This window comes from Carcharodon carcharias, chromosome 2, assembly GCF_017639515.1.
Source record: "Carcharodon carcharias isolate sCarCar2 chromosome 2, sCarCar2.pri, whole genome shotgun sequence".
In the NCBI taxonomy this organism is placed as follows: Eukaryota; Metazoa; Chordata; class Chondrichthyes; order Lamniformes; family Lamnidae; genus Carcharodon; species Carcharodon carcharias.
Window position 1 is genome coordinate 87,200,559 of NC_054468.1, and position 13,758 is coordinate 87,214,316.

Genomic DNA, 13,758 nt, shown 5'->3' on the forward strand with positions numbered 1-13,758 from the left:
CAAAGTAAATGCATGCTGCGCTGTGCAGCCAACCACCATCAGTGGTACTGGAACATCATGACAAAACATCCCAGAATGGTCCAGGCCTACTAGCCCCTTCGCCACCCAAATAAAATCATGGAGGACACAGCCTTGTGGAGCCTGTGGGGTCGGCACTCTGAAGACGAAGGGGTTGCAGTGGGATCAACAGCGGTGTTTAGAAATGGCTGACTTAAGGCATAAAGGAAAACCAATCTGAATCATTGCTCCTGCCCCCAACCCCAATCTGGTCAGGTGTACAGTCTGTAACTGGATGAACAAGTCCAGGGTCATGGTGGCGATGGCATTAGGCTGACAGCAGACCTCGAGTGTGTTGGCATCTCCTGCATTAGCCATGGATACAAGAATTCAGCACAGCTCGCTTCCAAAGACACTGATTTACAAAACATTGAATCTTTCAGATCCATCACGGTATGGGTGCTGAGCTGGCACACGAAAATCCAAGCATACCACATAAACATGGCAAGCAGGTGGCAAGAGCTACCCAAACATGTGAGCGTGGGGAGGGTTGAGGACAACAATGTCCAACCTCAGCAGTGACATTTATTATTCACTATCAGAATACACTATCATTATAGAGCTAAACATGAAATATATACAACATTTACCTTATTAATCCTCCGCTGCAATTCCAATTTGCAATTCTCTTTCACCTGTCTAAATAGACAATTCCTCCCCTCCCACAAAAAAATAAACTCCCAGATCTTCTCAGGAACAAACTTCAGACCATTCATGGTGCCTTCTGGGAGGCCAAATTGGCCCTTAAGGGGATGAACACGGGCAGCAAGTCAGCATTGGGGCATTGGCGGTGTCAACTAACCAATGAGGAGCTCTCATTGATCATTTTAAGGCTCTTCTTCACTTCGCCCACCAGTTCCTGCATCCTTCCCAGTAGATGTCCCAAACCCATGAAAAGGATTGTGCCTCAGAGCACAGCAGCACCCCATTCAGCCTCTCTGTTGGGAATGACAGTGATGCCGTGAACCGTCTTCACACCCTTCCCCCTCCGTAAATTCACATTCCCCCCACCCCCCACCAAAAAAAAAGGTAAGGACCACATACAGCATCTAGTGTCCACATCACGGAGCTCGTTCATCAGTGATATCTAACCACTTGCTGAAGACACACAGAGCATCACACGCACACGTAACACAGCGCTCCCCAGCGCCAGGCGACACGGTTTTTGCTTTCACACAACTATTAATTTTTGTTCCTCAATAAATTACTACATGTAGAGCAGGCATTTTAGATGGGCATTCACGTCAATGCTGGAAGGGCTGGGTTGACTATGTACATATGAGTCCAGTCTGATGTCACTGGGTTAGAGTGGAATTCCAGCTGATTCAAGGATCCACATCAGATCCTCATTTGACTGCTCCTCCTCCTAGACAGCTTTGATCTGCAAGAGAGAGTGAAATAGTTTCAGTAAACACAAGATATCACCACCACAGGATTATATTAGTGAACATATATAGTAATGCTGTCTGAAGCCCCACACTATAACACTCTGATACACTGGCAACCCTTAGTATGACACATTCAGAAACACCCCATAACCCTCACTGTAGTATACTCTAATTTTTTCCACATGATCCAATGTATTTTAGTTTTCTATTGCACTATCCTAGTGATTCAAAGACTTCTTACTGTAACATTCTCAGATATTTCCCCTACACCTGTGTCAAACTTTCATATAACTTGCCGTAACACTGACATATGTCAACTTTGTACAATAACACCCTCTGATATACCTCAGAGCCTTCCCAATAACACTGTCTGATTTAGCCTATACTTCACTATAACTTTCTGAAGTAGCCCACAACTCCCACTATAACACTGTCTGGTGTACACCACACATCTCACTGTAATACTTTCTGATATAGGCCACACCTCTCACTTTAACACCCAACAGCTCACATTAGAAAAAAGACTTGGGCCAGGATTTTAAGGATGGAGGGGTTACCCTTCCTGCCATTTTATGCTCCAACAAATATTAACTGGCTGGAGATGGGGCTTCTGCCCCTCACTCAGGAGGAAGTTACGCCTCAGAAAGCTGCCAGCCAATCTGATTGGCCGGCAGCTCTCTGGTCCTGCAGCACCAGAAGCTGCAGTGGACAGGACTGGGACTACATGGAGTCCCCAGCATCTAAGTCCTGGGAGTCCAACAACAGGTAAATGTTGCAGTCTCAGGGTGGGGTGGGGTGGTGAGGTCAAGAAGAGGTGGTCAGAGGGGGGCTGGGGGTGTTGGTGGAGAGGCCAATGGAGGAGGGTGCACCTACAGAGGCCATACCTTTTGGGGGGGGTCCCCTATGTTAAAAGGAGGCTGCTGATGGAGGTGTCCCACCCCCACCTTTCCGCACAAGGCCTTAGCAAGACCATTTTTCCGTCTTCCCCCCCTTGCCCTAGAACTTTTCCCGCCTGCCTGAAAATTGAGGCTGGGTGGGAAACGGTCCTTAAATGGTCAATAATTGGCAACTTAATGGCCTCAACTGGGGCAAGGGAGAGCAGGCATGCCTAGGTTTCACCTGCCATAATGTAAGATTTAGGAGAGGTCAGGGTGGGTGGAAGCCCAGTGGGAAGGTCATCCACAAAATTTTACAGCAATGCCCCCACCTAAAAACCCGCAGGCGGGAGGTGCAAAATTCTGCCCTTATATTTATATTGCGATTTTCACAAACACTGGACTGCACAAAGCACTTTGTAGTTAATGAAGCTATTTTTTGAAGTATAGTCACTGTTATAATGCAAGAAACATGGCAGCTAATTTTCACACAGAAAACAGCAGCAATGTAATAATGAAGAGATAATCTGTTTTTATGATGTTGATTGAGGGATAAACATTGACCAGGACACTGGTGTCAGCTTCAATTTTGTGTTCAAATCTTAGAGCGGATCTTGAACTAGGAACCTTATGAGTCAGAAGTGAGAATCCTACCAAGTGAGTCACAGCTGACGCTGTCTGATACACCCCACGCCTCTCACTATAACACTGATATACCCACATCTCTCACTATAACACTGTCTGATCACTACATGTCCCCCCGCATTAGTTTTCTTAACATTTCCTTTTTACAAAGAATATCTTAATCCACAAAATATACATATATACACAGATCATGCAATTAAAGATTAAGTCTCTGAGGTGGTTTTCTAATTTGGTTAGAGTGACATAGCTCTACGACTTGAGATTCTCCCACTGGATCAACATGATCAGGAACTGAAGCATCAGGGACATCCTTAGACAATGGCAGTTCAGGATTAGGTAATTCAAGAGATATCAGGTATGTCTATTCTAGGTGGATCTGTCACCTCAGGGATTAAAGCTTCAACATCAATTACAGGTGGAATAGCTGTTGTTGGAATGTTTCTCTACTCCTTAGATGATCCACATGTTTTCGAATAATCCAGTCTTCCACTTCCACTTAATATGACAAAGGTCCAGTTTCAGAGACAATTATATCAGGAATCCAACTAGGACCATTTCCAAAATTCTGCGCAAAAACTGTATCTCATGCAGTAAGTCTTAGAGCTTTGCTATGAGTATCATCATTCAATTTCTGATTACTCTGATTCTTCTCTACCTTCCCCTCTAAGTTTGGAAACACCAGACTTAACCTTGTACGAAGGCGACATTTCATCAGTAATTCAGGCAGTGTTGAACCTGTAGTCACATGAGGAGCCACACGATAATTGAGAAGAAAGCATGAAATTCGAGTTTCTAAAGTACCTTCGGATAACTTCTTCATTCCTGATTTGAAAGGTTGCACTGCTGTTTAGTGAATCCATTTGATGAAGGATGATATGGTGCTGTTTTAATATGTTTAATTCTATTTAAACTCATGAATCTCTGAGATTCTGTACCAGTGAAGACTGTACCATTTATCCAAAACAATGACTTCCAGTAGGCCATGTACACTAAAACATTGGCACAGCTTTTCAATAGTTGCACACGATGTCGGTGATCTGACTTCATACACATCCATCCACTTAGAATGCGCATCGATGATCAATGAAAACATGGAACTCTATAGTCTATATGTAGTCTAACCCAGGCTCGACTAAGCCACTCCCATAGATGCGATAGAGTTGAAACGGGCAACTTCCGTTGTTGTTGACACTGGAGACAGCGCTTGACTATGCTTTCAATGTCACTGTCTATAACTGGCCACCAGGCATAGCTTCGCACAAGCATCTTCATCTTGGAAATGCCTGGATGCGCATTGTGAAGCTCTGTCAAGAGTGGTTCTCTTCTTTGCGAAGGGACAACAGCTCTTGATTCCGACAACAAGATTCCATCTTGACAACTTAACTGTGTTTCGGGCATAGAATTATCTTATCTCTTCAGATGCTGGTGAATTCGACCATCCTTGCAATACCTGATCTCGGACTTTTGACAAACTTGGTTCCCAGGTTGCTCAATTCCTTATTTGCTTCGCACAGACTGGTGAAGAGTCCAAGAAACTCAATACAAGTACGACCTAATGTGGAAGACAACTGAATGCATCTGCATTTGCAATATGCACACCAGGACGGTCTATAAGAGTATACTCATATGCCGATAAAGTCAAAACCCAACGTTGAATTCTGGCTGAGGCTATTGGCGGAATGGCTCCACCTTCACTAAATAAACCCACTAGTGATTTATGGTCTGACACTATGGTGAAATGTCAACCATGCAGATACAGAAGGAATTTCTTCATTCCAAATATTACCGATAAATCTTCTTTTTCAAGTTGTGAATAACTCTTCTCGGCTGCAGAGTGGGTTTTGGAGACATAGTCTATTGGCCTTTCAGATTTGATTTCTGTATTTTTTTCTGTTTGCTGCAAAGTTTTGTCTCATCCTTCCTTTTGATTTCATAGCCGGCCAAAATTTTGTCTGGTGAAACTTTAACTTGGTTCAGTTCGGTGGTTGAGCTACCCATGGCTCATTACCCACTCGCATCTTGGAAAGTTCCATGACTTTTCCTTCTAATGCCTCTTTTGTTTCAATCAGCTGATTCTTCTGCTCTTCCGTCTCCTTCTTGTATCTTTTGGCTTCTTCCTGGAACATTGAGCATTGTTGAGTTTTTTTCTGCCAACTGTTTCTTCAGTTTGTTCAGAGCGGCACCATATTTGTTTTGGTTCTCTTCATGATTTTCCAATGGAACCAACTCTGACTTGAGGGACCCTTACATCCCGTGAAGGTCCTAGGATTATCCTAACGCTTTCCGAAATACACTGTCATATTCCCTTAGCAACTCAGGAACTCCTCCTGTTTTGACTTGAAATATTTCCGACCAGTTGAGCTTAATTTTTCGTAGCCAATTGCAACCCAGAAGACTAGGTCCTTCATCTGTCACTGTGATCACTGGAAGCTGGGCTGTATGTTGCCTATAGGACACAGGTACAATGCCCTTTACCTGTATTGACTCTAGAGTATGTCTTCAGCTGAGTTGTGGTTTGCTCCAGATTAAGTGACTGAGTGCCTTCATTTAGGTATTTAAATGCATGTTCTTACACCTCTGTGGTCAAGGCTCCTATGGTCTACCTCCATGACTAGAGGCTTCCCAGTCACTTGAAGGGTGATTGAGATTGGTTCAGTTTTTACTGCTTTGACATTGTATAGGGAATAGATATCAGTATCAGCAGCTCCTGGTTCAGTTATATTATGCACTTCAATCATCTTGTTCTGTTGTCTGATTGGCTGTCTCGATTTCGCTCTGCATTGCTTCATTACGTGCCTTATTTGTGGCAGTAATGTCATTCTGCCTCCTTAAATCTGCAGGTTTCCGGTACATGGTTACCCCCACATCAGTAGCAGAATAATTTCTAAATTGCTGCTGAAATGCTTCCACTAGGCCTTTTTGTTTTTTGAGCAGCAGAGACTGTTTCCCGCTTCGCTGCTGTCTCTCTGGTTTTCTCACCATGCCCAGCGGTAGTTTCCTGCCCCAACTGAAGAACGGCGCCATGTTACACATTCTGTAAAGCCTGTGAGTTCCTCCCAGCATTCTCTATTGCCAGTTCCATGGTGCGCTCCAAATCAATGTTAACTTCTGCAAGTAAACATCGCTGAAAGGCACCGTCGTGTACGCCACAAACCAATCCGTTCCGCAACGTCATTGAGTGTATCTCCGAAGTCGCAGTGCTCAGTCACCTGTTTCAACATCGTGATATAAGTTGTGATAGATTCACCCAGGGCCCTCATTCTGGAGCTGAACTTAAACCTCTGCATGTTTACCGATGGCTTCGGCAGAAACTGCATCTTCATGAGGTCTACCAATTTGCTAAAAGATTTAGAATTGGGCGCATTCAGGGCCATCAGAATACGGATGAGGTTATATGTCTTGCCACCACAGACACTTAAAAGAATTGCTTTCTGCTTCTCTGTACTGGCTCCAGTCTTCCGTGGATGAGTCATAAGGGTTGATTCTGCTGAAGAGCGGCATGACTGGTCAGTATACTCTTCTTTCTTTCTTTAAGAATTGATGGACTCATATTGAGGAGGTGAGGTGCAGTGTCAGAGCTAATTATCCTCATCACCAATTATACTAAACTTGGTGTACCGGACAGGTTTCTTAACTGAAACAGATAACTTTATTACAGAGCTCTTGTAGAAGCTACATGCTTGAACCAGGTCCATGACTAGAAAGCTCCAGCCCCTAAGATTACCTGCGCTTAGGGCTGATTCTTCAGTACAATAACGTGACCCCTAAAGGCAGTAGGAAAGGTTACACCTACAATCACTACCTTGATATACCCACATGTCTCACTATAACACTGATATAACCCACACCTCTCTCTATAACACTGATATACCCACATGTCTCACTATAACACTGATATAACTCACAGCTCTCACTATAACATTGATATACCCACATGTCTCACTATAACACTGATATAACCCACACCTCTCACTATAACATTGATATACCCACACGTCTCGCTATAATACTGATATAACCCACACCTCTCACTATAACATCGATATACCCACACCTCTCACTATAACATTGATATACCCACACCTCTCACTATAACATTGATATACCCACACCTCTCACTATAACACTGATATAACCCACATCTCTCACTGTGATGGTGCCTGATATAAACTATACCTTGGCGGTACGGTGGATTTTAACCTAAAAATAATGGGCGTGTTAGGGGAATGGCAAACAAAATGGGGGGTTGCGTTTAAGATCTGAGAAATTTGTTTCCCAAACCAAGCCCTTTTCTAAGACACCCATTTTTGGCTTTAACTGAAGGCTAGACTGTGAAGGGGCAACCAACCCACTCCAAGGGTCTTTTAGGACGATAATGAAGCTCTGAGTCTCAATGTCATTCAGTTTTTCAACTTTAACTGGAAACCCTCAATAGGTCTGGGAGTATTTGTGGAGAGGAGGAAAGTTAATGTTCAGGGTTCTGATGAAGGGTCACGACCCAAAACGTTAACTCTTGTTTCTCTCTCCACAGATCTATGACCTGCTGAATGTTTCCAATAATTTCTGTTTCTATTTTTTCAGATTTCCAGCATCTGCAGTATTTTGCTGTTGCGTCAACCCCAACTTTTGTCGATTGGATTTGCCAAGCTTCAGGGAACTTGGCAGTTTCATCGAGGCGAGGACTTGACAGATACTGGTGAAGCCATCACTTTTACTTCCTGGATCCAGTTGCCAGACTAAGGAACCCTCCAATATTGGCCAATCCCCCCATGACCATTCCCCTCCCCCAACCTCCCACTCTTCAGCCTGCGGAGGAATCCCAAAATTCTGGGTTCCCTGCGATTCTCTGACCAATCTGCTTCCTGCGGGTCGGGTAAGTAAAAAATCAACCTGTTGGGTGGGGTTTACCTGATTGACCCGGCGAGGAGGGGGTTGAAAGCGTATAGCCAGTCCTGCATCTCTTTATCGTTGCAGGCTTGCAGCAGTATCCCGCGATGCTCAGTGCACACAGCAAAGGTGTTTGGAGTCTGATTCATAAAAAAGGTGCAAAGGAAAGGGTCAGATATTAATGCAAGTCAAATGTCATTCAAACAGGGGTTGAACAAGCTTTAAAGAATACTCAGAATTTGTTCATCTCACCAGCCATTTCCCAAGGAAGAGGTACAAACAATGAATTGCAGGCCCAGCAGCTCTGTTAAATAGCTGTGTTTCACTCATTGTCTCAAAGCTGGGTTAACCTTGCCTTCAACTAACATTCTATAATTGGCTTTTGATGGTCAGGAAGCAAGGGAAAGGGGACACCAGCTCTGTCCACATACCATAACCCAGCGGGCAATGATCTGAGGGCCAAGGCAATGTGGAGGGGTATATCTGAAAAGATCATGGGTGACCTTTCAAAAAGATCTTCAAGACAGTGTCAGCTGACAGCTGGGGGTCAGGCAGGTGGGGAGGGGTGCAATCAGTCACATACTGGGGGCGTGTGTGACAGCCAGTCACAAACGAGGGGGGGGTGGACAGTCTGTCAGTCTGGGAGGGCATGGGTGGTCAGTCACAGTCTGGGGGCCAAGATGGTCCATGACAGTCTGGGGAAGGGGGTAGATGGCCAGACACAGTCTGAGGAAGGGGGTAGATAGACAGTCACAATCTCGGAGTGAGGGGGTGCTGCTGATGGTGTCATAGTCTGGGAGGGTGGGTAGATGGTCAGTCACAGTTTGGGGGCAGGGGACTAGATGGTCAGTTACAGTCTGGGGGCAGGGGAATAGATGGTCAGTTACAGTCTGGGGGCAGGGGAATAGATGGTCAGTTACAGTTTGGGGGCAGGGGAGTAGATGGTCAGTTACAGTTTGGGGGCAGGAGAGTAGATGGTCAGTTACAGTCTGGGGGCAGGGGAATAGATGGTCAGTTACAGTCTGGGGACAGGGGAATAGATGGTCAGTTACAGTTTGGGGGCAGGGGAGTAGATGGTCAGTTACAGTCTGGGGGCAGGGGAATAGATGGTCAGTTACAGTTTGGGGGCAGGGGAGTAGATGGTCATTTACAGTTTGGGGGCAGGGGAGTAGATGGTCAATCACAGTTTGGGGGCAGGGGAGTAGATGGCCAGTTACAGTCTGGGGGCAGGGGAATAGATGGTCAGTTACAGTCTAGGGGCAGGGGAAAAGATGGTCAGTTACAGTCTGGAGGGGAGGGGTAGATGGTCAGTTACAGTCTGGGGGGGAGGGGTAGATGATAGGTCACAGTCGGGGGGAGGGGTAGATGATCAGTCACAGTCTGGACGTGGTGGAGTGTATGTCCTTAGGCTGTGAGGAGAGCAATGCAACTGATACTCTGTCTAATCTGAAACTGCTACAGAGATGTGGGAAACTATTCCAAGCTTTCATGATGAAAAGTGAGACACGAATGCAAGGAAACTTCAGCAGAGGAAAATCAAACTGGTGCGAGAGGCTTTGTCCACATTTTCTACATGCAATACCACAGTGGCACTTCAACCATGAATGCAGCACTTGGCTGCACTCCTACAGAATGAAGGAGGGAGATTTTGGTACCTTGAGCATGGCCTGCTGGTCCTCACTATACTCCACCTGAGCGGCTGACAGGTTAAGTATGGCCCGTTCCACTGTGTCCTTATCGGTGTTGTAAATGTAGACATAGGGGCGCCGCACAACGACATAGCGCTTCACCCAGCCATTGGTCTGTGGCTCTAGGAAATGCAGAGTCCCTTTCTTTGACACAATCGGACTGGAAGATAAGAGAGAACAATACATCAACGACCTCCTTTCACATGCACACCTTGCTGCAATACAATCTACACATGAACATTGGCCTCCTCTTATCACAATCTTTTCCAAATAGATCACCTAAATCAACATGGGATGGGTGGGCGTGGGAAGGCAGTAGTTTGACACAGCCTGAGGGGAGCTCTGAGAAATGGGTCGATTCTGGTGAGTTGCCAAGCTCAGTTCACTCTGTCGGGAGATTGCACGCACACGGGAAAATAAATTACCCACAGGAGATCCAGTAATGCCAGGTGTGTCTGCTAGTGTTCGCTTATTCACCAGCTTTTGGAGTAAGCAAGATTAGGCCACTTGTTACTTCTTAGAAGTTCAACTACACTTGTATAGCGCTCTAAGTTGCATCTGGCTTCAGATCTGAATTCCACACCAGGAAGGATATATTAGCTTTGTAGAGGCGGGGCAGTGGGGGTGGCAGGTTGGGGGTGCAGTGCAGGTTCATCAGAATGATACCAGGGCTTAAAATATTACATTGTGAGGATAGATTGCATATACTGGGCTTGTATTCTCCTCATATAGAAGATTAAGGGATAACCTCGTTGTGGTGTTTACGATGATTAAAAGATTTGGCAGGGTAGATAGAGAGAAACTATTTACTCCTGTGAGAGAATCCCAAATAAGGGGGCATAATCTTAAAGTTAGAGCTAAGGTGTTCAGGGGTGATCAGGGAGCACTAATTCAGACAAAGTATAGTGGGAATCTCTCTACCACCCCCAAAAAGTGAGGCTGTGGGGCCAGCTGAAAACTTCAAGACTGGGACTGTTATATTCTTGTTAGTTAAGAGTTTTGAGAGTTATGGAGCAAAGTCAGGTTAATGGAGTGAAGATAAGACAAGCCGTGATCTAACTGAATGGCAGAATAGGTTTGCGGGGGCTGAATGGCCTACACCTGATCCTATACTTTCCAACTATAAAATGTGTTTACTGGAGACAGTTTTTGGAATCTTCCCTCCCCTCACTCCTCTAGTTGTGGAGTGGGGTGGAGTTGGGAGGGAAAAGGGTTTCCAACCGGCACCTGGATTTATAAGGTGACCCTGGGTATATAGCATTGAGTAGCAGAAACTCTCCCAACAGCAATACCAAGCCCTACTGTGGCACCTCTTACAACTGCCCTGGCTAAGGTCAGCTAACTGAATGCAGTTCATTAGGATACTGTGTGGACATATCCACTGGGGAGTTTTATAAATCTGAAAAGCATAAAAATAGAGAGATTCACATCAAAAGACTGGCTGACATTGTCATTGTTGCATAAGTCTGCAAAATATACAAGTGGTCACTTTATCACCATACCTCACTCTAATCTCTTGGATGTCAGCTACAAACATACGAGGGCTTCCCTTCTCGTCCTTGCTGGCAACAGGAGATTTCTTAAGTTCACCTTCTTGTAGTGAGTCAGGATCAGGACTGATTGCTCTAGATTGGGTCTCGGGGGTCCTAGTAAGTGGGTAAAATGTTCAAAAAAATGTAACTTCATCATCATACATGTTTTGGTCATCTTTTCCAGAGACAATTTTCTTTTAATTAACAAGGTGTGGGAATTGCTATCAAGACCAGCAGTGATTGTCCACTTCTAAATGCCCTCTACTGAGTAGCTTGTTAGGCCATTTCAGAGACCAGTTAAGAGTAATCCACATTGCTATTGCTGGAGGCACATATAGGCCAGACAAGGTAAGGATGGCAGATTTCCTTCCCTAAAGGACATTAGTGAACCAGCTAAGTTTTTAATGACAATTCAGTTGTTTTATGATCACCATTTCAGATACTAGCTTTTTATTCCAGATTTATTTAAATACCCCAGCAGCTATGGTGGGACTTGAACTCTTCTCTCCACATCATTAGTCAAGGCCTCTGGGTATCTAGTCCAGTAACATAACCACTAAGCTATTGTTCCCATAATACTCTATGAAAAGAAAATCATCCTGGCCTCTAACCTAAATGCTAATTTAGTTTATACACATCCCCTTCCTGCTCCATCTCAATCAAATAATCAACCTATCCAAACAGAATCTATTCCTTTCATCATTATAAAAACTTTAATCATATCATGTTAAATTCTATGCTTCTCCAAGAAACATCCCAGTTTTCCAAGTGTATTCTGAAACCACAAGTCAAGGGTAACATATGGTGACACTTCTTGGACCTTCTCCAAGATCTTTATAGTTCCTATGACATCAAGGGATCAAAACTGGACTCATTTTTTAAATGAGATACAATAAAGTGTAAGCTAAGCATTGTAATTTTAGTTTCATATTGAACTGTCCTCAGATCACTGGAACACTTTTTAACATACTCCACATCCCTCTCTGTAACACTGAGATATCCCATTATCTCACGATAACACTCTCTGACAGACCCACATTATAATATTCTGATATATCCCATGACCTTACTGTAACACTTTGATATATCCCATTACCTCACTGTAGCATTCTCTGATATACCCCATATCGCTCACTATAATACTCTCTGATATTACCCGCACCTATCATTGTAATCCATATTCTATAGTGTTACACAAACCCTCATTTCACCAAATTATATCATTGCCATGCTCCTATATATATTGCATGTCCTTCACTGTAACAATTCCCAATATAGCTCCCACACTTCAATACTACACTTTGTGATACATCTTACATTACAACACTCTCTGATATGCCTCACGCTTCTTAGTACCACAGTCTTTGATATAACTACATCCCTCATTGCAACACTTCCTTATATACCCCAAGCCTCTCAATGTAACAGACTCTGACATATCTCATACCTTTCACTGTATCACTCAAAACATGGGTTCCATGTTAAGGACTGATTACAACTTGGCACAGCTGTTCAGGATGAGATTCCTCATCTCATCTATTATTGTAGGTGCCAGAGCAGTTAGAAATCTATTGGAAAACATGAGCTCTAACCTCAGCTCTGAGGAGATGTACTGTCCTTCCAGCAAAGAGGGACAGGTAGAGGAGGGAGGCAGTGTGGTGTTGCTCAGGGTGGAGAATGATGTGTCTCTTGTCAGTGTGACGGACATCTCAGATATCTGTAAAACAGGAAGAGGAATGGTATAATATTTTGCACCAACTTCTTATAAGTCATCTTCTAAGGGACAATCTTCATCATTTTGATGTCAGTCTCTCTGCCTTTTTCTTCCCTTCCCACTTCCTCAGGGAGATGAAGAGCTTTGAAAAGTAAAAATAAAGAATTTTAAAATGTCAAAAAACATGTCCCCTCATGTGACTCTGTCACATGAGCGGGGACATGTTAGAAATTAGGATGAGATTTTTTTACTTTTTTTAAGACGGATTGAAACCTCATCCCGCCCATAGATGAGGTTTCGCAAAAAATACAAAGGCTGCTTGGCCTTTTTGCCAGCCCGCCAACCGAAAGGTTGGACAGGCAGTGAAAAATTTAATTCAATGACATTTTTAATGGCCTTAATAGGCCTTTTAATTGTCGGTAGGCATGCTGCCGACTCCTGTGTGCCCGAAGACTGAAATATTGCACAAGTGCACGATGACGTCGGGGCACTTGCCTGACGTGATCGCGCGTCATTTTATACTCGAACAGGCTGGGCACGCGCCCGCCCGCTCAGCAAAAAATCCTGCTCCATGGAAAAAAGGGAAGATTGAAACTCAATGGCCACCAACAACTTCCCATTATATCACAATGACCTCCTCATCCAAACTAGGCTCGGTGGGCCTCAGAAGAGTTAATCCAGGGGTCATGTGATCAAATCTGGTTTCAGGGACTGCACCCTTATTACCCCAGGGCCCTGCAGATCCATCAGAACCATCTATCAGCCAGTCTGAGAACCAGACTCTGAAACTAGCTGTAAGTTATCAAGTAGCTAAAGTACTTAACCTGTTAAAGTTTCAAAGTTCACCTGAGAATCAACCTCCTAAATATTCAACTACAAGAAAACTCATATCCCTTTGCTTTACAACACCCTCACTTCGACTTTAAATCATCGAATCCATTCAAGAACCAACAGGCCAGCCACATGAGAGAC

The 13,758-nt window shown here is 44.3% G+C and overlaps 1 protein-coding gene across 17 annotated transcripts in view; it reads right to left on the reverse strand.

The window, feature by feature from the left end:
- Positions 1-1,295: 1,295 nt before the first annotated feature.
- The window catches only part of kif1aa (kinesin family member 1Aa), a 290,591-nt gene continuing 278,128 nt past the window's right edge, over positions 1,296-13,758 (reverse strand). For 16 of the 17 annotated variants that reach the window (XM_041175336.1, XM_041175327.1, XM_041175319.1 and 13 more), the window contains 5 exons: positions 12,665-12,789; positions 11,043-11,186; positions 9,508-9,700; positions 7,874-7,992; positions 1,296-1,438 (listed from right to left, as the gene is read on the reverse strand). In XM_041175336.1, coding sequence (XP_041031270.1) covers positions 1,396-1,438; positions 7,874-7,992; positions 9,508-9,700; positions 11,043-11,186; positions 12,665-12,789 — 624 coding nt within the window. In that variant the 3' untranslated portion in view covers positions 1,296-1,395. The remainder of the gene's footprint in view (positions 1,439-7,873; positions 7,993-9,507; positions 9,701-11,042; positions 11,187-12,664; positions 12,790-13,758) is intronic. The other variant, XM_041175369.1, reaches the window with a different exon arrangement.